The 24453-nt window shown below is 40.2% G+C and overlaps 1 protein-coding gene across 1 annotated transcript in view; it reads right to left on the bottom strand.

Annotated features, from left to right (window-relative positions):
• The window catches only part of LOC140198652 (ropporin-1-like), a 36605-nt gene that overhangs the window by 6389 nt on the left and 5763 nt on the right, over positions 1-24453 (bottom strand). Inside the window, exons 2-4 of the mRNA XM_072259657.1 lie at positions 21554-21677; positions 6302-6463; positions 2012-2181 (exon numbers count right to left, since the gene is read on the bottom strand). Coding sequence (XP_072115758.1) covers positions 2012-2181; positions 6302-6463; positions 21554-21664 — 443 coding nt within the window. The 5' untranslated portion in view covers positions 21665-21677. The remainder of the gene's footprint in view (positions 1-2011; positions 2182-6301; positions 6464-21553; positions 21678-24453) is intronic.

Here is a 24453-nt window from a genome sequence, read left to right as displayed (position 1 = left end):
AATGGAGAGTGGGTGGGAGATAAAGATGTGCTTAGTGGTATGATCTTTTTGGAGATGGTGAAAGTTGCGGAGAATGATGTGTTGGATGCAGAGCCTCACGGGGTGGTAGGTAAGGAAGAGAACTCTATCTCTGTTAAGGTGGCAGGAAGATGGAGTGAGCGCAGATGTCGGGGAAATGGAGGAAATGAGGGTGAGGTCGGCACCAATGGTAAGCTCTTTGTTTAATTACTATGCAATGTTTCCTCAGGTTCCTGAAATAAAGTTTTATTACAACACTAAACTGGATTGTCCTGGATCTAGTTTAGCACCTAAGTAGTTTGCTAGTGCTGTTAAGGAGGGTTTTACCTAGAGTGTTAGGGGGTGGGAATCATAGCAGCAGGTAGAGGGGTTGAGGTGAATCTGGGTGTCATGACGTCTAAAAGGAAGGACAGACAGGGGGAAGTTAATAAGCATATGGGGACTGATGGGCTGATGTGTTTATTTTAATGCAAGTAGTAGTGTGGATAAGGCAGATGAATTTATGAGTTTGGATCATTATTGTTTATGATGTGGCTTTGAAGGAGGCTTGCGTGTGAGACACGTGATCGGTAGCTCAAAGCTCTTAGTTTCAGTGTTTCAAATAAAATGGGGTGGTAAAAGAGGTGGAAGGAGTCAGAGTTCAACCACTTCCTCTGACAGCTTGTTCTATACATGTATCACTCTGCCTGAGGAAGTTCCATTACATTGCTAATCAGGGAGAAAGTCAAGCTGCCCTCAGAGTGGACATGGTGAGGGGCTGATCCTCAGGGCAATATGGGTAGAGGTTTAAAATAAAAAGGGTCAGTCACTCTGATGGTGTTATACTATACCTTCTAAAAGTCACCAGAGATAGAGGAACAGGTGTGTAAACAAATTATGGAAGGATGTAATAGCAACAGGATTGATGTAGTGGTTAATTTCTCCAATATTGACTTGGATTTCCTTTGTGGAAGAGGTTTAGATGGGGCAGAATTTCTTCAGTGCATTCAAATGGGTTTCTTGAAAAAGTATGTGAATAATCCAACTGGAGGAAGGACCATACTGGACTATGTTTTGGGAAATAAACCTGGCCTTTCAGTAAGAGCATCTTTGGAGTAGTGATCACAAGTCCTTATGTTTTAGGATAGTTATGAATAAGGATAAATTTGAACCTTATAGGGAAGTACTAAATTGGGTGAGGGCAACTTATGACATTGTTAGACAGGAAATGGGGGGAGGTATTGGGAAAGGCTGTTAATGGGTAAGTCCACATGGGAGTTTTATTTAAAGATCAACCGATCAGAGCACAGGACTGGCAGTGGCAGTAGAGGAGGCCATAGCCCTCTGCTCCATCTGCCACAAATAGCAGGATTTCCTGGTGGCCACCCATTTCAATTCTACTTCCCATTCCAACATGTCAGTATATGGACTCTTCTACTGCCACAATGAGGCCACACTCAGGTTGGAGGAGAAACACCTTATAATCTGTCTGTGTGGCCTCCAACCAGATGGCATGAACATTGAATTCACAAACTTCCAGTAATTGCCCAACCTTCACTCCTTCACCATTCCCGATTCTTGTTTTCCTCTCACACCCTTTCTTACCTGCCATCATCCCTTCTCTGGTGCTCCTCCCCCTTCCCTTTCTTCCATGGTCTTCTGTCCTCTCCTAACAGATTCCCATCTTCTCCAGCCCTTTATCTCTTTCACAATCAACTTCCCAGCTCTTTACTTCTCTCCCTCCCCCTCTCCTGGTTTCCCCTATCACCTGACATCTTGTACTTCCTCCTCTCTTCCCACCTTCTTATTCTGACTCCTTTTCCCTTCCTTTCCCATCCTGAAGGGTCTTGGTCCAAAATATCAACTGTTTACCCTTGTCCATAGATGCTGCCTGGCCTGCTAAGTTCCACCAGCATTTTGTCTTTGTTGCAAAGATTAAAGGCCATCTCCTTGTGTAAACCATCTGAGTCACACAAAATATACATACAGATCAGTCAAAACATATTATACTTACACCTGCCGTTCAATGTTGTTAAGCATCTTTTCAATCTGCGATCGATGAATTTCACCATCTATCATGGCAAGGTAACTGTAGAGGAATCTAAACGTGGTGTAAGGAATTCGACCACCATCTTCCTTTGAACTTAAAATCTCAAATGCATACCTCATGGCATTTGTAATGTTCTGTGGAAGAAAAATACCAAAATCTATACAATTTGTAGACAGTATACATTGTAGACATATGGAATTTAAGTATTCCTAATTAGCTGGCTATCTGTGGTCTGACCAAGCTGGTGAATCCGGTGTAGGAGACTTGATCCCATTTATTTGGCAAATCAAGAATAATGTTGGAATGTACACAGTATACGTGCTCTGGGGCACTGACCAAATGGTATTAAAAGCTAGTGAGGCCCATTTCAGACAATGGATGTTGTTTAATTTTAATGATAAGGAAGGTCTTTGATGCACACAACCACTGAAATTAACCTACAGCTTGTTGGTTACAAGATTGTTCAAAATAAAAAGTATTAAGAAATTATTAAAGGCTTAAGCACACATCTTCACTTAAAAGAGTGCAAGGGCAGGCAGTATGAGGAAGCAGGGAATCTGCAGATGGACTTGGACAGGTGAGGAGAATGGGCAAAGAAATGGCAAATGGATTACAGTGCTAATGAAGGGGCTTGTCTCAAAACATCAACTGTTTATTCCTCTCCATAGATGTGTTTTGCTATTGAGTTAATTAGATTAGTCTTCCACTCTGATCCCTTGAGTTAATTAGATTAGGCTTCCACTCTGATCCCTCGATGAAGACTGGTGTGTGTTCTCTCGACTCTCCTTCCTAAAGTCCACAATCAATTCCTTGGTCTTACTGACATTGAGTGCAAGCTATTTGTTGCAACATCTCTCAGTCAGCTGATCTATCTTGCGTCTGTACACCTCTCATCACCATCTGAAATTCTATCAACAATACAAGTAGTTGTGTCGTCAGCAAATTTATAGGTGATTTTTGAACTGTGCCTAGCCACACAGTCATGAGTATAGACAGAGTAGAGCAATAGGCCAATCACATATCCTTGAGGTGGACCAGTGTTGATTGTCAGTGAGGAGATGTTATTTCCAATCTGCACTGATTATGGACTCCCAGTGGAGGAGTCAAAGATCCAGTTGCAGAGGGAGGCACAGAGGCCTAGGTCTTGGAGCTTGTTGATTAGAACTGAGAGTATGATTGTGATGAACACTGGGCTGTAATCAATAAACGGTAGCCTGACTTAAGTATTGCCATTGTTCAGGTGATTCAAGGCCAAGTAGAGAGCCAATGAGGTTGCATCCACTGTGGACCTACTACTTTCATTTATAGATCACCATCTCTTTCTACTTGTAGGAAAAAAGAACAATGTTGACAAGACATGGGAAAAAAACCTCAAAGAATAAACTGACATGGTGCTGATCCAGCAAGACTGCTGTTTAATTTTTGACTGACATTGACTGTGAGTCATCAAAGAAAAAAGGAGTTGGTCTGTGCCTGGTGCTGTCAACACACAACTAAGCCATTAATGTCATGTGTGCAGTCACACTAGCTGATCACAGATTGATCATATTTGATGTCGATTGTTCAGTCAGTCCATGGCAGAGATATCTGTCAATTCTTTTGTATTTGCCTTGCTTTCACTGATGAGTTCCTGGAATCCTGAGAGACCAATGGACACAGTCACTTTTCGTGCTAAAATTTCTCTAATTGGTTGACTAACATATTGATATTGACATCTTGTATCTCCAGAAGGGGTTGCTTGCAATTTTACATGTCCATGTTAAATATGGAAGTTACTTGGTTGGAGGCTAATATTCAGCACATTTATTACCATACCCCTTCTCCCTGGCTTCCATATTCAACTTGAAAAGATAAAAATTCCTAAATGTAATATATCCTATATTATAATTAACTAAGTATAGACTTACCGGCTTTTTTGAATTAAACTAACCAATAAGAAATTAACTGCATCATTTAAGGCTTCTTCTAATTTAATTTCTGATATTAAAAATATTTATTTTGAGATAGAGCACGGTACAAGCCCTTCTGGCCCAATGAACTACACCACCTAGCAACCCACCTATTTAACACCAGGATAATCACAGGACAATTCAAAATGACAAATTAAACCTTCTAAATAGTATGTCTTTGGACTGTTATAATATTTTTCCATGAAGTTTGCACATAAAATTTATATCCATTGAATGTCTTCTGATCAGGAATTATTATTGTTTGAGCCTGATGCTCAGACAATGTCATTGAGTTACCATTAATGAGCTTCCATTTTCCCTATTTTCAAAGATTCAAAGTACATTTATTATCATAGAATGTATAAAATTATATGACCTTGAGATTTGTCTGCTTACAGGCAGCCACAAAGCAAGACACCTGAAAGAACCCAATTAAAAAGATAAAGACCAACAGCCAATTCACAGAGAAAGAGAAAAAACACAAATCATACGAACAATAGGAATGAGCAACAGCATTCCAAACCAAATTGAGTCCTTAGATCTGAAACTCTGGAGCAGCCTGGAGTAAGCCCGAAACGTCGGTCTCAATTCATCATATTAGCAGAGTAAATTACTGCAAAGCACAGCAGCCAGGGCAGTCTCACAGTCTCAGGTTGTGGAGAGAGGAGTGAACATCACAGGAGAGCAAGCAAAGTCAGTCCGACTCTCGCCTCTGGTCCCGACACTCTAACTGGGCCGGCATTTAAATTGTTCAAACAGCGGATCATGCCTCACATTAGCAGACATCCCACCTCTCCCGGAAGTTCTGGGAGTCTCCTGCACATTGATAGCAGCTTCCTGATGCCTGCAAATTATATACAATATCCCAGAAATTGATTTTTTTGAGAGCGAGTGAGTGGGGGGGGGGGGGGTGAGAGAAAAGAGCGAGAGAGAAAAAAAAAGAAAAAAATCTTGATTGGTCTCTCTTTGTGCTCAGTAGACCTATCAGTTTTCTCTGTGGGCGGGCTTTACAGTCGACCTCTCTCTCTCTCTCTCTCTCTTTCATTATCCATCAGTTCAGTTTAGTGTCCTGCAGTGCCATGGCAGAGTGTTCCAAAAAAAAGAAAATATAAAACGTACTTCACCCCAGACTACACTAAAGTGTACTCCTGCCTAATAGGGGTCAAAAATAATGACAGTGTTGCTCGCTGCACTGTTTGCAACAGTGACTTTTCTATTGCCCATGGTGGGTTAAATGACTGTAAAAGACATGTTGAGGTGAGTCCTGGATTATGTCTCAACCAACTTTGAAGGGCTGGTGCCAAACTACAAAAGTTTGCCAGTTGATGAGTTCTGGGGGAAACTGTCCAAAGTAAAATCTGTGAGCACAGGGCACTTGAGATTCAAAAAGCTCTGCCAGTTGATGAAGCTGCTTTTGGTGCTGCCAAATTCTAATTGTAATGTAGAAAGGGCATTCAGCATGGTGCGTCACATTAAGACAGAATTCAGATATCAGCTCTCTCACAAAACACTTGTGAATCTGATGTCTTGCAAAATTAACAAATTCATTGACACAGACTGCTATGAGGTTGAGACTTCCAGTTGAGACCGTCCTGAAATGAGGTTGAGACCTCGCTGAAATGAGTTTTTGCAAGGTGGGATGTCTGCATTAGGACCTGGGTGCTGCCGCATTGAAACACTTCGAGCCTGGACCATGCTGCCCAGCAATTTGCTCTAGGCCTAGATCTCACTCCCAGCCCTACACCGTTTTCAACCTCTGCAAATTGGCTCAGTGCTCAGAGCAATCCAACCTCATACCCAGTTAGATGGATGAGCATTAAAACTCCTCTGCCTCGACACTTCCTCTCTGAATTGCGCACTCCAACTACATCTACGTTGATTTTGCAATGCACCAGCATGGCTCATCCCTCAAATTTGCTTTGCCTTCGCTCATCTCTTCATTGTTTGTAGTGATGGTTTACCACAATTTACTTCAGAAAAGGTGTTATCAGTAATGTTTTCAGTTAAATTTCTTCCCTTTCAAACTACCAGTGAGCTGCCCCTTCACTAACTCCATCTGAAACCAGAATTTTGATACAGGAAGTTATTATGAATAGTAAAGATCTCTTTTGAGTGTGATTATGCTATGAATATTATAGCACTGAAGAATGTACACAAACATATTAACAATAAATTACTGTAGCTGCTTACTGAAAAAAATAAATAATTTTCTTTCTGTGTTTATGCATCATAGAAAACAGTTGCCAATAACCAGAGACTGAATGGGGTATTGTTATAAATTGTGTAATAGCAGAAGAATACTTACAGGATCAAGTGTACTGCAACACAAGGCAAAAAATTTCATCCATTCAATCTCCACGCCAAAAGCACCCACAGTCATTATGCGTCTTAGAGTATCTGCTGGAAGGCCAAGGTCATTCCATTTTTGTTCGACTTCTTTTGCTGGTACTATTAATCTTCCATTCACCTTATAAAGGAAGGTCATGAAAGTTGTTAACTTTTTAGTTGATTTGCCAATAGCTTAATATTTTGTGAAATTAAAGTTTTGAGGTTTAAATAAATAATGAACTTAATTTATTAGGGAACTAAAGGATACTAAAGGTACCTGATCATTGTTTGGGACATCATAAAGTACTTCACGTAAAACCAAAATCATTTTTAGAAATCGATTTACTATTTTAATGTATGGAGGTACACCATCCACTAACTCAAATGATGTGAATAATCAGGAAATTACGTGAAAGTTTCACAATTATTTACAATCAATTTCAACAAACATTGAAAATAGTTTGCCAGCTTATCTTAGATGACAAGTTTTCAAATGTGGGTACAGTACTCCATTCCCAGATAGACAGGAGCTTGCTTTGTTATGCAAATCCTGCACCTTTTTAGATCTCCATTTGAAAAATTCGAAGTATGGTGCTCAAAACATACACAACATATTGCAAATGTCATTTCTCCATGTGTTGAGAGGTCAAAACAAAGATATTCACAGGCACATCCATAAAGGGTTATCTTGTGATGTAAAATTTTCATAGAACTAGTAATAATGGAATTGTCTCTGATTTCCACAAAACTCTTCCTGCCTTCTGATGACCTGTTCTGCCATGGATTGTCTCTCTGAATCTTCTCCACACTTATCAAATGGAAGATTACAGAGCTGTAGTGGAAAGTATGTGGACTCCCAAGAAAATGAAAATATGCTAGAATCTGAAAATGGTTTCTGTTCAAAAGTACTGCATTGGATAGGGCATTGCCAGTTACTCAAATAAAAGTTTTATCTGAATACTTTATTGTTGGTTTTGAAAAGAACTTCAAATGAGTTTAATGAGGCTTTTTATTTAAATTATTTTATTATAGATGTGGATGTTGTCAGCAATGTCATTGCTTATTGTCCAACCTGAAATGTCCCTGAAGTGAGGAGGGTGTCAGCAGTTAACCTTATTAATGGAACTGCGTTCATATATAGGCTAAACAGGGTAAGGATGGCAGAGTTCCTTCTCTGGAGATGTTAGTGCACTGGTTGGGGTTTTAATATGGTAGTTTCATAGTTTAATTAAAATTTCAGATCTTTGATTTAATTTAATGACTTGAAGTTGTCATAGTCCAAGACTCCAGATGGTTCAGACTGATATGATATGGTAGTTCAGTTTGTCAATATGGATGTGGAGTTGACTATCAGCAATGCTGTCATTGCTCAGATAAGGGTAAAACTGAATAGAAAATAGTGTAGGGTAATGTAATTGTGATAAATGTACATAATTCACAACCACTGACATTGAGTTCGAGTTTCGCTTTAAGAGTCTCTCTGATGTGATGACGTTATCATGTAAAAGGTTTTTAGTGCGCCTTTGTGGTGTAGGTTTTGGAGTTCAATAAAAGATGTTACTGATTTCGTTAAACATAAAACACCACACTTTGTTTTATTTGCGGAAACTGACAAGAGAAGTAAGAATACGTCATTTTAACTCTGAGTCTGCTCTGCCATTATTATGGTCAACCCTCAAACTCAAATGCTATGTTCCTCTATAATAGAGAAGTCCATCAGTTCACCACTCATTGTAAATAGAGATGCCTTGCCTATAACCTGAGACAATGACTTCTGGTTCTAGATACTCCCACCCAACCAGGGCAGAGGATGGGGGAGAGGAAACAAAATTGCTGTGTTTGGCCACTTAAGCCATTCAGACTTTTGTGTTAAGGGAGTTTCTTCTTATTCTTCCAGATTCTAGTGAATTTAACCTATTCATCTGAATATCTTTTTCAAGAACAAGTCATTGGAATGAGTCCAATGAACTTTCAATGCACTCCCTCTGTGGCAGTTATATCCTTTCGTAGAAAAGACTAAAAGTTACAGGACTCAGAGTTACAGGGAAGTAGTCAGCCCTAAGTTGCAGGAAGCGAGTAGCTGGGTGACTGTCAGGAGGAGGAACGGGAAGGTGAATAGGCACCCTGTGGCCATTGCCCAAAATAATAAATATACCATTTTGGATACTGTTCTGGGGGATGACTTCCCACGGAAATGCCACGGAGACCAGGATACTGAAATTGAGCATGGGTTTGTGGTACAAAAAGGAGAAGAGAGGAGTGGTAGTGATAGGGGACTCAATAGTCAGAGGAACAGACAGGAGTTTCTGTGGACATGAACGGACACCCGGATGGTATGTTGCCTCCCAGGTGCTAGGGTCAGGGATGGCTCAGATCACATCCACAGCATTTTGGAGGGGGTGGGGGAGCAGCCAGATGTATTGGTACATATTGGTACCAATGACATTGGAAGGAAAAACAAAGCAATCCTGAAGAGAGAAGTTAGAGAACTAGACAAAGCTCAGAAGCAGGACCTCCAGGGTTGTAATTTCTGGATTGCTACCTGTGCCACGCACCAGAGAGGGTAGAAATAGGATGATTTGGCAGATAAATGCATGCCTGAGAAGCTGGTGCAGGGGGCAGGGCTTCAGGTTCTTTGATCATTGGGATCTCTTCTGGGGGAAGTATGACCTGTTGTACCTGAACCTGAGGGAGACCAATATTCTCGCAGGCAGGCTTATTAGAGCTGTTTGGGTGGGTTTAAACTAATTTGGCAGGGGGATGGGAACTGGAGTGAAGGGACACAGGATAGGACGGATGGTAATAAAGCAAAGATAGCATGCAGTCAGACTGTCAGGAAGAGCAGGCACATGATAGGTCAAAATTGCAGCCAGCAGGGTGAATATCAGTGAATTGGGGATGCAGAGTCAAAAAGCGTAGCAAATACAGTACTCAAAGTGTTATATCTCAATGCAAAGAGTATAAGAAATAAGGTGGATGATCTTGTTGCACTTTTACAGATTGTCAGTTATGATGTTGTGGCCATCACTGAATCGTGGCTTAAGGATGGTTGTAGTTGGGAGCCGATTATCCAATATTCCACATTGTATCAGAGAGTTAGGAAGGTAGGCAGAAGGGGTGGCATGCCTCTGCTGGTAAAGAATGGCATCAAATCATTGGAAAGATGAGACATTGGAGCAGAAGATGTTGAATTCTTGTGGATTGAGTTAGGAATCTGCAAGGGTAGAAGGACCTTGATGGCAGTAGAAAAGACAGGAAATGGAAAAGGCGAGTCAAAGGGCAATGTTATGATGGTCATGGGGGATTTTAACATGCAGGTAGATTGGGAAAATCAGGTTGGTAATGCATCTCAAGTAAGTGAATTAGTTGAATGCCAAGAGATGGCTTTTTAGAGCAGTTTGTCATTAAACCTACTAGAGTATCAGCTATACTGGATTGGGTGTTACATAATGAACTGGAGGCAATTAGGGTGCTTAAGGTAGAAGAACCCCTAGGAGACAGAGATCACAAAATGATTGAGTTCAACTTGAAATTTGATTGGGGGAAAGTAAAGTATGACATAGCAGTATTTCAGTGGAGTAAAGGAAATTACAGTGGTATGAGAGAGGAGTTGGGCAAAGTAAATTGGAAGGAGATGCTGGCAGTGATGACAGCAGAACAGCAAGGCTTGAGTTTCTTGGAAAAATGAGGAAGGTGCAGGATTGATGTATTCCAAAAAAAAATTACTCAAAAGCAAAATAGTACAATCAAGGCTAACAAAGGAAGCCAAACTAATATAAAGGCAAAAGAGAGGGGCATACAACAAAGCAAAACTTAGTGGGAAGGTAGAGGATTGGGAAACTTTTAACAACCTCCAGAAAGCAACTAAAAGAATCATTAGGAGGGAAAAGTTGAAATATGAAAGCAAGCTAGCAAACAATATCAAGGTGGATAGAAAAAGCGTTTTCAAGTGTATAAAAAATAAGAAAGATGATAGTGGATATAGGACCACTTGAAAATGAGGCTGGAAAAATAATAACAGGGGACAAGGAGCTGACCGATGAACTAAGAGTATTTTGCCTTAGTCTTCACTGTGGAAGAAACTAGCAATGTGCCAGGTGTTGAAGGATGTGAAGGAAGAGAAGTAAGTACAGTTAGTCTTGCAAGGGAGAAGGTGCTCAAAAAGCTGAAAGACTTAAAGGTACGTAAGAACATAAGAAATAGGAATATGAGTGCCCACCACTATTCAATAAGATCATGGCTGATCTGGCCATGAACTTATCTCCACCTACCTGCCTTTTCCCCATAACCTTTAAATCCCCTACTATACCAAATACGATCCTATCTTGTCTTAAATATATTTACTGAGGTAGCCTCCACTGCTTCATTGGCAGAGAATTCCACAGATTCATCACTCTCTGAGAAAAGCATTTCCTCCTTATCTCCGTCCTAAATCTACTCCCCCAAATCTTGAGGCTATGTCCCCTAGTTCTAGTCTCACCTACCAGTGGAAACAACTTTCTTGCCTCTATCTTATTTATCCCTTTCATTATTTTATGTTTCTATAAGATCATTCTTCTTATTCCAGTGAGTATAGTCCGAGGCGATTCAATCTCTTTTCATAGCCTAACCACCTCATCTCTGGAACCTGGTGAACCTCCTCTGCACCACCTTCAAAGTCAGTATATCCATCCTCAAGTAAGGAGACCAGAATTGCATGCAGTACTCCAGGTGCAGCCTCACCAGTAACTCCCTGCTCTTAAATTCAATCCCTCTAGCAATGAAGACCAACATTCCATTTGTCTTCTTGATAGCCTGCTGCACCTGCAAACCAACCTTTTGTGATTCATGCACAAGCACTCCCAAGTCCCTCTGCACAACCTCATGCAGTTATTTTTTTATCATTTAAATAATAATCTGTTTTTTCATTTTACATGAAGCTCCTACATAAGTCCCCAGACCAGATGAACTGCACCCTATGGTTCTGAAGGAGGTAGCAGTAGAGATTGTGGAGGCATTAGTAACTGATCTTTCAAGAATCATTGGAACCATGCCAGAGTCCAGAGGACCAGATAATTGCAAATGTCACCCCACTCTTTAAGAAAGAAGAGAGGCAGCAGAAAGGAAATTATAGACCAGTTAACCTGACCTCAGTGGTTGGGAAGATGTTGGAGTCAATTGTTAGGATGAGGTTATGGAGTACTTGGTGATACAGGACAATACAGGACAATATAGGACAAAGTCAGCATATTTTCCTTAAGGGGAAATCTTGCCTGATGAACCTGTTGGAATTCTTTGGGGAGATTACAAGTTGGATAGATAAAAGGGATGCAGTGGTTGCTGTATATTTGTATTTTTGAAAGGCCTTTGACACTTTGACAAGGTGCCACACATGAGGCTGCTTACCAAGTTAAGAGCCCATGGTATTACAGGGAAGTTACTAGCATGATTAGAGCATTGATTGATTGGTAGGAGGCAGTGAGTGGAAATAAAAGGATCTTTTTCTGGGCACGTGGCCAAGTGGTTAAGGCATTCGTCTAGTGATTTGAAGGTCACTAGTTCGAGCCTCAGCTGTGGCAGCGTGTTTGTGTCCTTGAGCAAGGCACTTAATCACACAAACAACAGGAATTCTGCAGATGCTGGAAATTCAAGCAACACACATAAAAGTTGCTGGTGAACGCAGCAGGCCAGGCAGCATCTGTAGGAAGAGGTGCAGTCGACGTTAGGCCGAGACCCTTCGTCAGGACTCAATCACACATTGCTCTAGACTGTGCGAGGGGTGGCGCCCCACACAGACTTCCAATCTGCGCCTTGTAAGGCATGAAAATGCCCAATGCATGCCTCTCATGGTCTGAGTCGACGTTCCCTCCCCTCTCATGGTCTGAGTCGACGTTCCCTTCCTTGTCTGGTTGGCTGCCAGTGATTAGTGGTGTTCCGGACCACTTCTTTTTATGTGTATACCAATGACTTAGATGATGGAATAGATGGCTTTGTTGCCAAGTTTGTAGATGATATGAAGATTGGTAGAGGGGCAGGTAGTTTTGAGGAAACAGAAAGGTTGCAGAAGGACTTAGACAGATTAGGGGAATGAGCAAGAAAGTGGCAAATGAAATATGATGTTGGAAAATGCATGGTTGTATACTTTGGTAGAAGAATTAAACATGCGCACAATTTTCTAAATGGAGAGAAAATCCAAAAATCTGAGATGCAGAGGGACCTGAGAGTCCTTGTACAGAACACCCTAAAGGTTAACTTGCAGGTTGAATTGGTGATGAAGAGGCAAATGCAATGTTAACATTCTTTTCAAGAGGTCTGGAACATAAGAGCAGGGATGTGATGCTGGGAGACTTTATAAGGCACTGATGAGGCCTCAGCTTGAGTATTGTAAACAGTTTTGGGCTCATTATCTAACAAAAGATGTTCTGGCACTGGAGAGGGTTTAGAGGAGATTCACAAGGATGATTCCAGGAATGAAAGGGTTATCATATGAGGAATGTTTGTGTTGTAACTGGGTTAACTGTTTGGACACGCCCCTCTGCTGACTGCCCCTGTAGCTCCTCCCACAGAACCCTGAATAAGGGTGATTTCGCCCTGCTCCTCCTCCTCAGTCCAGGGGCAGACACTCAGCATGCTGGAAGTCATATTTTATTGCGAATAAAAGCCTTTCAGTATTTACTCTACCTCAGTCTTTTGGAGTAATTGAAGGTGCATCAGTTTGATGGCTCTGGGTCTGTACTCGCATTAATTTAGAAGGATGGGTGGGGATCGGATGTTGAAAGGCCTAGACAGAGTATGTGTGAAAAGGATGTTTACCATGGTGGGGGAGTCTAGGACAAGAGGGCACAGCCTCGGTATAGAGGGGTGTCCATTTAAAGCAGAGATGCGGGGAAATTTCATTAGCCAAAGGGTGGTGAATTTGCTACCACAGGCAGCTGTGGAGGCCAGGTCGTTGGGTATATTTAAGGCAGAGCTTGATAGGTTCTTGATTGAACATGGCATCAAAGGGAGAAGGCCGGGGAGTGGGGCTGAAGAGGGGTAAAAAAAGATCAACTGTAATTAAATGGTGGAGATGACTAAATGGGCCAAATGGCCTAAGTCTGCTCCTATATCTTACGGTCTAAGTGCATGCAGTGCTTGAAGTGTGGTCTCACCAAAGCCCTATGTAGTTGCAGTAATTTATCTTTGCTACTGCACTCAAAACTTCTTGCAAAGAGGGACAGAATACCACTTACATTCTTAACTGTATGCTCCAAAGATAGTGTGCACATGGCTGCTCAAATACAACACATCCTCTATCTATTCTGCCACAATATCCTCAAAATAAGATATTCCTTTCATAAATCTGTGTTGACTGATTATCACCTGTATTATTTTATAAGCATTTTGTTTCCACATTTTCTAGTAGACTAGTATTTTCCTACTAATGATGTTAGACTAAGTTCCCTGTTTTCTTCTTCCATTTTAAATAGTGGGTTACATTTGTCACAATCCAGCTTCCAGAAAAAACATGATAATTCATCAAATTTTGGAAGCTGATGCATTCCACTCCCTGTGTTCATTTTAATGAGTATATCCTCAATTAATTCTGCTACAAAGCTTCTGAGGTCTTGCAGGTCAAAACTTGAAGTATTTGCAACTTCTGGTTTACTATGCACGAAGACTTCTTACTCAGCAGGCAATAAGAGAATATGGCTTTGTGAGGATTGCAGGTTTGTCTATGCTGCCATTAACTGCATGCCAATGCCTTTCTGTGCCATATGTCAATGCTATTCAAACAAGAACTGAAAATATTCATCCTTTCATCGTTCAGCTGCTTTCCATGCATATCAATGCCTAGTTCACTCTGTGGCTGTCTGCTGTTCCACGTGAGCCCCCATGGAAAATCAGAGAACTGCTACTCCCTGACATGGGCACTTTGTATGTTATGTAGAGCAAGTGCTGCAGAATTTATACTTATACCAGTACAAATGGGACATAATGTCAACTTTCTCCCATTCTCCTAACAGTAACCCTAACCCTCAAAAAAATGTAGCATCCATTGGTTTCAATGTCATTTCCACATGTAGAATCCCTACCAGTAGTTGCTTCAGTCACAGAATATCTTCTTTTTAAGAGGTTCAGACTGACTACTGTTGATTCATAATTATCTCTTTAATTCATATTTGGATTGAGTCTCTAGGGAGACCTAGTCTGGAGCATCCTGGCTAAACCAATCCGTATGAGTGGGTTATTAAGTAAGTGCTATTTAATATGCTTAATAGTACAACCAATAACACTTTTCATCACTTTATTGATGATTGATAGATGGGAAGTATTAGCTGCTTTTTGTGGTAAGAACCAATCTGCAATTTATTCATCAGGTATGTACCTGTGTTATAAGCTCTCCGATTCTCCCCCCTTGGCATCTTAAAACATACTTACTTTCTCAATTTTTCTAATATTAAAGGATGTGACTTGAAATGTTAAGCCCATCATATCCTCTACAGATGCTGTCTGATTATCTTTTGCGTGTTGTGTTTTAAATTGCTGTTAAGCTCTCCCTGAGCCTCATGGTACTTGCTTTCAGATTTTTGTATCTTCTGCCTAATGGGAGAAGAGTGGTGTCCACTGCTCTTCCTTCTGAAGGCAATGACCACCTCTTTGTTTTTGCTGACCCTGAGAGAAAGTTTGTTGTCATGACACCATATCACTAGGCTTTCTATCTCCTTCCTGTACTTCAACTCATTACTACTTGAGATTCTGCCCACTATGGTGGTACCATCTAAGAATTTGTAGATGGAGTTAGAGCAGAGTATTGACATGCACTCGTGACTGTAATAACAGAATTATTTCCTCCTCTCATGTCTCTTTTTTTTTTAGCTTGGTATCAATTTTTGCAAAAATGCAGTGTTTTTTTTACATAAATCTCAACAACTGGAAAAGAAGATCACCCCTGTAAACAAAAATCTGGTAGCTTTTTTTAGTGAGTGGAGGTAATTGGATGAGAAAAACAATTCATTGTCAAACTACATTATGTGACATTGGAGGAGCTATAACGTTGGACTGTAAATTAATAAAATGGTGAATTGCTAGCAAATATCTTTAGGAGGGCTTATATATTCACTATGGAAATTATGGCAAATTGTGTAGTTTTCACTGTAACCTTTGCACTTTTTATACCTTGAAACAACCAGAAGCTCAATTTAAGTATGCTCTGGTTTCCATAGGTACATTTAATCTCAGAGAAATGTATACAATAAACATCCTGTAATTCTTTTTATTCACAAATATCCTCAAAAACAGAGTGCTCCAAAGAATGAATGACAGTTAAGTGTTAGAACCCCAAAGCCCCCCCCCCAGCTCCCCCCACGCATGCATAAGCAGCAGCGGCAAGGCAACGAGCCCCTCCTCCACCAGCAAAAAAGCATCGGCACCCTCCACAAACATCAAATATGTTTTGTGTGATGATTGTGCAATAGACAGCAGATACATCTGCTCGATAGCTAATCATGATATCTTATTGTTTGAGCATATTTTCACTTCTCCTAGTTTATCCATCACAGCTGGGAATAACAGTCCAGCCAGTGGATAAGGCATTCTAATGCTATCATTGCTTTCTGAGCTTTGGAATAGCCAGATTGGAACAAAATTACAGAAAAGGCAGCTAAAGAGTACTTAAAACTAAATTCTGGTAATACTTTCAATCAGGCAGAATGATACTCCACAGCTTTGTTGTTCTAATTATAGACTTCCAAAGTTCAGTGGCAAGAGGAAGGCATAAAATTCTCAGTTCCAGATTCTTCTACAACATTGATTTCTCATCTAAATGGTTGAGGTGGGATTAGTTTGTGCACATAATTTGTTCATCAAAATAAAATTCACCAGAGAGCTTGACCATGACATTGAATTTAAGAGCTTGAGTGAACCATATGATTCAGTGCTAAGAATAATTGAGTGATATGTGGAATAATGACATTTATAGTTTGTGCTTGACCATGCAGCTTGCTGAATTTTGCTGAATTTAACAATGGTATATGATTGAACATTTTTGTTATGGTGTTTCTTCTCTGCCATCTCTGGGTTATTATCAGTCAGGAGCAAAGTAATATCAGTGGGTCACATACTGACTCACACCTGACTCACAGCCTAGCCCACACAATTTGTGAACTTGGGTGGGAATCCTTTGAAAATAAATATACTTTAATTTCAAAACTTATCCCTTAAATTTATAGACACAAGAGACTGCTGATTCTGGAAATCTGAAGCAACACGCAAAGGAGCTGGAGGAACTCAGTGTGTCAGGCACCATCAGTGGAGGGAAATGGATAGTTGACATTTCTGGTCTTTTGTCTTAATCAGGGCTGGAAAGAAAGATGGCAGATAGCCAATATAAGAAGGTTAGAGAACGGGAAGAAAAAGTGTTAGTAGGTGATAGGTGGAGATAGGTGAGTGGGGGGTTATAGGCAGGTGACAGATAGGAGAGCATGGGAATAATGTAAGAAGCTGGGAGGTGATAGATGGAAGTGACAAAGAGCTGAAGAAGATGGAATCTGACAGGAGGTAACAGTGGAGCATGGAATAAAGGGAAGGAAGTGAGGAAGGGAACTGGAGGGAAGAATATGTGGGTAATGGGCAGATCAAGAAGGTGGGTGAGGGGAAAGTTGGGGTAATGAGGGCTAATGGGTAAAAAGTGAAAAATAGAGACAGAAGGGAGTGGTTACAGGAAGTTAGAGAAAACAATGTTCATGCCATCAGGTTGGAGACTACCGAGGTGGAATATGAGGTGCTGTTTCTCTAATCTGGACCTAGCCTTAACTTGTCAGTAAAGGAGGTTTTGGACAGACGTTTCATGGGTGGAAATGAAAAGTGGAATAAAATCAGCTGTCTAATGTCATCAATTCAATAAGTTGTTCATTGGATGCACATGTAAAGGATGCCTCATCTGTAATGATTATTTAGGGTGATAAATGGTGGTAATGGAGAAGGTGAAGGGGCAGGTGTAACACAGTGCAGATGCAGAGGTAAGTGCTTAGAAGGGGATTGGTGGGGAGGGACAAGCAAACAAGTGAGTTACGGAGAAACAATTCCTGCAGAAAGTGGAGAATGGAAGGAGAGATGTGTCCAGTGCTGGATCCTGTTGGAGATGGCTTGAGAATGATAGATGTATAAGCTTATGAAGTGGTAGGCGAGGACTATGGGATCTCTATCCCTGTTACATCTGAGAAGGGATGGGGATGAGAGGAGTCGTCTGGAAAACGAGATATAGGTGAGAGCTGTAATGATAGCAGTGGGGAAAAACCTTGTTTTCTAAAAATGTGGGGCATCTTCAAAAGCCTCATCATGAGAACAGATGTAGTGGAGATGGAGGAACTGAGAGAAGGGAATTGCATACTTGCAAGTGCAGGATGGGAAGAAGTGTAGTTGAAGTAGCCGTAGGAGTCAGTGGGTTTGTAGAAATTGTCAGTAGGTAAACTGCCATCCAAGATGGAAGCAGAATGATCAAGAAAGAGGAGAGAGGTGTCAGAGGTAGATGGAGTGAATTTCAGGACAGGGTGGAAGTTGAAGAAATTTACAAGCTCCATACAGTTGCAGAAAAACACACTAATGCAGTTGTCATTGTAGCAGAGAAAGAGTTAGGAAGCATTGCCAGTGTAGGTTTGAAACATGGATTGCTACACACAGTCAACAAAAAGACAGGCAAAACTAGGGCCCATACAAATGCCCATAGCTACAGCTTTGTAACGGGATCACAAGTCAAATGTATCAGTATTACAGTGGATTAAAGGAAATTACGGAGGCATGAGAGAGGAACCGGCCAAAGAGGCACCAGTATGAATGACGGCAATACAGTAATGGTTGGAGTTTCTGGGGGAAATTTGGAAGGCATAGGATAGATACATCCCAAAGATGAAGGAGTATTTTAAAGGGAGGATGATGCAATCGTGGCTAGCAAGGGAAATCAATGACAACATAAAAGCAAAATAGAGGGCATATAATATAGCAAAAATTAGCGGGAAGATAGAGGATTGGGAAACTTTTAAAAACTAATAGAAGGCAACAAAATAGCCAGGAGAAGAGAAAAGATTAAATATGAAGGTAAGCTAGCCAATAATATAAAAGAGGATACCGAAAGTTTTTTCAGATATGTAAAGAGTGAAAAGGAGGTGAGGGTGGGTATCTACCACTAAAAAATGGCACGGGACAGGAAGTAATAGGAGACAAACAAATAGTGGATGAACTTAATAAGTATCTTGCGTCAGTCTTCACTGTGGAAAATTCTAGCAGAAAGCCTGAAATTCGGGAGTGTCTGGGGGCAGAAGTGAGTGTTGTTATTATTAAGGGCAAGGTGCTTGGGAAGCTGAAAGGTCTGAAGGTAGATAAGTCACCTGGACCAGATGGACTACACCTCCGGGTTCTGAAAAAGGTAGCTGAAGAGATTGTGGAGGTACTAGTAATTATCTTTCAAGATTTGCTGGATTCTGGAATGGTTTCAATGACTGAAAAATTATGAATTTCACTACAAGAAGGGATGGAGGCAGAAGAAAAGAAATTATAGGCCAGTTAGCCAAAAGATATTGAAGCCCATTATTAAGAATGAGATTTCAGGGTACTTGAAGGCACATGATAAAATGTCAGCATAGTTTCCTTTAAGGGAAATCTTGCCTGCCAAATCTGTTGGAATTCTTTGAGGAAATAGCGAACAGGATAGACAAAGGAGAGTCAGTGGATGTCGTGTACTTGGATTTTCAGAAGGTCTTCGATAAGGTGCTGTATATGAGGCTGTTTAACAAGATAAGAGTTCATGGTATTACAGTAAAGATAATTAGCATGTAAGGAAAATTGGATGTCTAGCAGGAAGCAGAGTAGGAATAAAAAGCAACACACATCAAAGTTGCTGGTGAACGCAGCAGACCAGGCAGCATCTCTAGGAAGAGGTACAGTCAACGCTTCGGGCCGAGACCCTTCGTCAGGACCCTTCGTCAGTCTTGACGAAGGGTCTCGGCCCGAAACGTCAACTGTACCTCTTCCTAGAGATGCTGCCTGGCCTGATGCATTCACTAGCAACTTTGATGTGTGTTGCTTGAATTTTCAGCATGTGCAGATTTCCTCATGTTTGAGTAGAAATAAAAAGGGCTTTTTCCAGTTGGCTGCCTGTGACTAGTGGTTTTCCACAGGGGTCAGTTTTGGGAGCAGCTCTTTTCACATTATATGTCAATGATTGGTGGAATTGATGAATTTGTGGCCAGGTTTGCAGATAATACCAAGAGTGGTGGAGGGACATGTAGTATTGAGGAGGTAGGAAGTCTGCAGAAGGACCTAGACAGATAGGGAGAATGTGCAAAGAAGTGGCAGATGGAAAATAGTATAGGGAAGTGTACGGTCAGGCACTTTGGTAGAAGGAATAAAGGAGTAGACTATTTTCTAAATTAGAAGAAAATGCAAAAATCAGAGGTGGGAGTCTTTGTGCAAGAATCCCTACAGGCTATTTGCAGGTTGAATCTTTGGTAAAGAAGGCAAATGCATTGTTAGCATTCACTTCAAGAGGGCTAGAAGAATATAAGAGCAAGATATAATGCTGAGGCTTTGTAAGCCATTGGTCACACTGCACTTGACAGTATTATAAGCAGTTTTGGACCCCTTGCGCAGGAAAAGTTTGAGGTGGCATGATAGCGTAGTGGCTAGCACAGCACTTTACAGTACCAATAACCCAGGTTCAATTCCCACTTTTGCTTTTTGGGAGCTTGTACTCTATATTCTCCCCATGACTGTGTGGTTCATTTTCCTCCCAAGGTCCAAAGACGTACCGATTGGTAGGTTGATCATTGTAAATTGTCCCGTGATTAGACTGTGATTAAATTGCAGGATTGCTGGGTGGCACAGCTGAAAGGTCTGTAAGGGCCTATTCCATGCTGTATCTCAATAAATAAAGTAAATAAGTAAAAGATGTTGGGGGTCCAGAAGATGTTCACGAGAACCATTCTGGGAATGAAAGGAGTAAACACATGAGCATTTAGTGGCTCTGGGCCTTTTTTTGCAGGACTTTAGAAAAATGAGGGGAGAATCAGATTGAAACCTATTGAATGCTGAAAGGCCTAGAAAGAGTGGATATGGAAAGAATGTTTCCTGTAGTGGGTGAGTCTATGACCAGATGACACAGCCTCAGAATAGAGGGATATCCATTTCGAACAGAAGTGAAGAGGAATTTCTTTAGTCACAAGGTAATGAATCTGTGGAATTCATTGCCACAGAAAAGCTGTGGAGGCCAAGTCATTGGGTGAATTTAAAGCGAAGATTGATATATTCTTGATTAGTCAGGGCATCAAAGTTTACGGGGAGAAGGCAGAAGAATGGAGTTGAAAGGGATAATAAGTCAGTTATGATGTAATGACAGTGCAGACTAGATAATCAAAAGGCCTAATTCTGCTCCTATGTTTAATGGTTTTATGGTCTTTGGTTTGAAGAAAGTAGGAGAAATTGTTGAGTGTGAGGACCAGTTCTGGTAGATGGAGGAGGAAGGTAGTGGTGGGGAAATTGTTGCGTTTGTTTTCCAGGAGGAAAAGAAGAGCTTGGAAGCCTTGACAAGGGCCAGATGTGTATAGGGACTGCATGTCCATGGTGAAAATGAGGTGTTCAAGGCAAAGGAACTGAAAGATGTTGAAATGGTGGAGAACATGCATGGTGTTATTGATGTAGGTGGGAGTGGACTGAAACAAAGCAGAAAAGATGTCAAGATACTCCCTTCACTGGGATCCACCTATCACCTGCCAGCACTTGCTCCACCCCTTCCCTTAACTTTTTTTCTATTGGCTATCTCCCTTTATTCTTTCCAGTCCAGATGAAAGGTTTCAACCTCAACATTGACCATCTGCTTCCCTCCACTGATGCTGCTTGACCCACCGAGTTCCTCCAGCTGCTTTGCATATTGCCCCTTAAATTCAATTTTTTTCTAATGCCATGCCTAAGTAGATCTTTTATGTGCTAATGTTAAATACAGTATGTGACTAATTAATATTTACTTATTAATTTAGCCAAGTGAACTATATTTAATGCTAATGTTTCCCAGTGTTTTATTAATATGAGTAATATATCGAAACTATGAAAATAATTCATTATAGTTGACTCTTTGCTAATTATGTGAGGTACAAACAATTTGCTGAATGTTTTAGCATGTTGAAAATAATAACTATTACTTAAATTAGGCTTTAATGTATTATGTTTAAAATTAACAAGCATATCATTTAAACAGGGGAAACAGATTTTGCTTTCTTACTTGTGCATGTAAGGCTCTTAATAAACCAGGTGTTAGTGTTGGTTTGCATGGAGGTAGAGATGATGAATTTTCTTCCTTTGATTTTTGTGCACGGAATCCTCCATTCGACATCGTGCCAAAGTAACTGCAAGAGAAATCTATGTATTAATGTCACCTTTCACATAATGTTGCAGATCTTCTGATGACACAAGTTTACCTGTCACTTGCTCTTGTACTATGCTTTTTCTCTCAGCATGTTTGTGAAACAGCCATCCACTGGGACACTGGCTTCCAATACATTAGCAAGCCCCAGTGCAATAATGCAATCCAAGGTTTTTCCTAATGCAATTGACCATTTGTATGAACAGAAGTGCTTTGACAGCGATTTAAACTCCACCCCAAGACTTCCAAAATTTCTTTAGCTTTTATTCATAAATTTAAAGAACACTCAGGAACTATGATAAATTAATATATTAATTATTAAATAATAAATATATTAAAAGAAAAAGTGCTAAGAAAAATTTGTAAATATCCAGAAACAATTTAAAACCAACAAAATTAAAAGTTTACTTCCTATTCTCCACGTAGCTCTTGGTTTCCGTTCAGTTCAATGGGGCTGCCATATGTCAGACTACAGATTTCCCAATCTGGGAAATTTGCTGAAGGTTGTATTTTTCTAACTGGACTTCCATGAGGAACATTATAGCCAGCTGCTATTACATACTAACAACTTCCACCAATCAGGGCAAACAACATCACGCACTACACTATATCACTCCTACTGCTTACTATGTATATACTTATTAAAGTATGGTGTGAAATATGGGTCTCAATCAACTGCTTCCTTCTCCATTGCAGAAGATGACTCATAACCAGCACCAGCAACCATACCCAAACGGATGAATGTGGGCAAGTTCAACAGCTCAACTTAGCCCTGTCCCACCACCCAGATCTTGCCATTATTGAAGTGTTTATTATCAATATCTGTTGGTCACAGTTGCTACTGAGACTATTGAAGAAAACATTTGAGTTTTTACCTCAGCTACAATCCAGTTCCTCTATTGCTGAGCCTCACTGCTTTATAAGCTATCTATAGTGGAATTTCTTTCCATCTCCACCTTCTGTAATTCTCTCGTTTTGCCTTTCTCCATTTAGACAGCCAAGAACTCCCACTAGGCAGCAGCAGCAGCAGCTGAAGAGGTATAATTATGAAAATTGGCACTCAGCACTTCACAACCAACAGTTCAGATATCCAGATGTCATGAAGTTTAAAGGTTAGTTTATATAGTGAAGGTGTTCTGGTCAGATAACCTTCAGAGAGCCTTTAAATTATGCTTGTCCCATTTCTAGCATGGCAATATCTGCTTATAAAATGGTCAATGCATTTTCCACAGAGCTGATATCTATCAACTTAAAGATTACAAGAGTTATCAAAAACAGTTTCTTTAGTGGAAATTTAACCAAAGTTAAGTACTAAATTCACAATTTAATTGTGGCGAAGATACATTAAAACTATGTAATTAAAGTCTGGACTAATTTTGTCATTCTTTGTGACATCATTTGATAATAGCAGAGAACTATGTAACCAAATCACATCTGATTCTTCCAATATATCTCATCATGCTTAACTGTCACTAAAATAGTGAAGAGGCACTCATGCCTGATATTTTGGAGCTGTCTATTATCTTTATATCCTATAGAACTGGGATTTACACGATGAGAGGATCTAGGTAAAAATATACTCTAAAATATTTAGGTTTCAAATATAACCTACTCTGTAGACCACTGAATGATATCTGAAGGCTGAGCCCTGATGCAGTCTTTAGTATACTGCTTCAGAATATCAGGAAGTTGTGTTAGAGGTGCAATTTTCTGCGAAGAAGGCATCCTTAACAGTCCTGTGGAAACATTGAATTAAGTTTTTTCACTTCGATATAAATATTCAGAACAAGTATAGTATTCCTCATATTTAATCAGCTGGACAAAAGTAAGAAGGGTATTCACAGACTGTTAGGACAGAACTGAAGTTCACATAATGAACGGGTTATTCATGTCAGTTGGAAACACAACAATAAAATTGCAATAAAATAAATATTAAGCTTTCTGTCCAAAGTGTCATGGCAATGAAGTCTTGTTATTGACTTTTCTTTGTTATCAATTTGATATTATATTGCTTGGGTATTATTTGTTGTAGTTTCAACAAGTTGAGGATACCTTGATATGAAACATGTTATGATGGCAAAGCTATATTACGCAGTGACTCTGTGACTGAGATGTCAGGCAGTGGCAATGGTTGGAGTTGGTGGTATTGCTCAATTTTACCATTTTACGGTGTACTAGTGCTATTGCCAAGGCTGTCCGATCTCATTTTCTACAAAGTTGCATTATTCAAAATATATCAGTTGTGTGCTTCGCGTTATTCAACATATTTTGGTTGTACATCTTGCGTTTTGCATGGGAAACATCGGGGAGAAAGCAAATGAAATGACATATGCAGTTCTTACACTGTCCTTGATCTAAATTCAAGAGCTACTTAAGTTTATGGGTAAGCTGTTAACCTGATAGGTGACAAAAAAGTCCGAATTCCTGAGAAAGTCTGATAAAATACAAGTTGGGAAAGTTACAAGTGACCAGTCAAGAAAAATTAAACATGTGAATTGATAAATTTGAGTTTACTGGTGAACAAAGTTTATGGCTACAATCATAGACATAGAAAATATGAGCAGGAATTGGCTATTTGCCCCTTTGAGCCTGCTACACTATTCAACATGATCATGGTTTATCACTTCCATGTTTTCCCCACTTCCCTTGATTCCTTTGACATTAAGAGATATATCTACAAATGTTTGTACTTTTTTCTGAATATATTTAAAGTCCTTAGTCCTCCACAATCTTATGTGGTAGAGAATTCTACAGGTTTA

Source organism: Mobula birostris, chromosome 6 (assembly GCF_030028105.1).
Source record: "Mobula birostris isolate sMobBir1 chromosome 6, sMobBir1.hap1, whole genome shotgun sequence".
NCBI classification, from domain to species: Eukaryota; Metazoa; Chordata; class Chondrichthyes; order Myliobatiformes; family Myliobatidae; genus Mobula; species Mobula birostris.
Note: the sequence above shows the minus strand (reverse complement) of the source record. Positions and strands in the feature narration are given on the sequence as shown.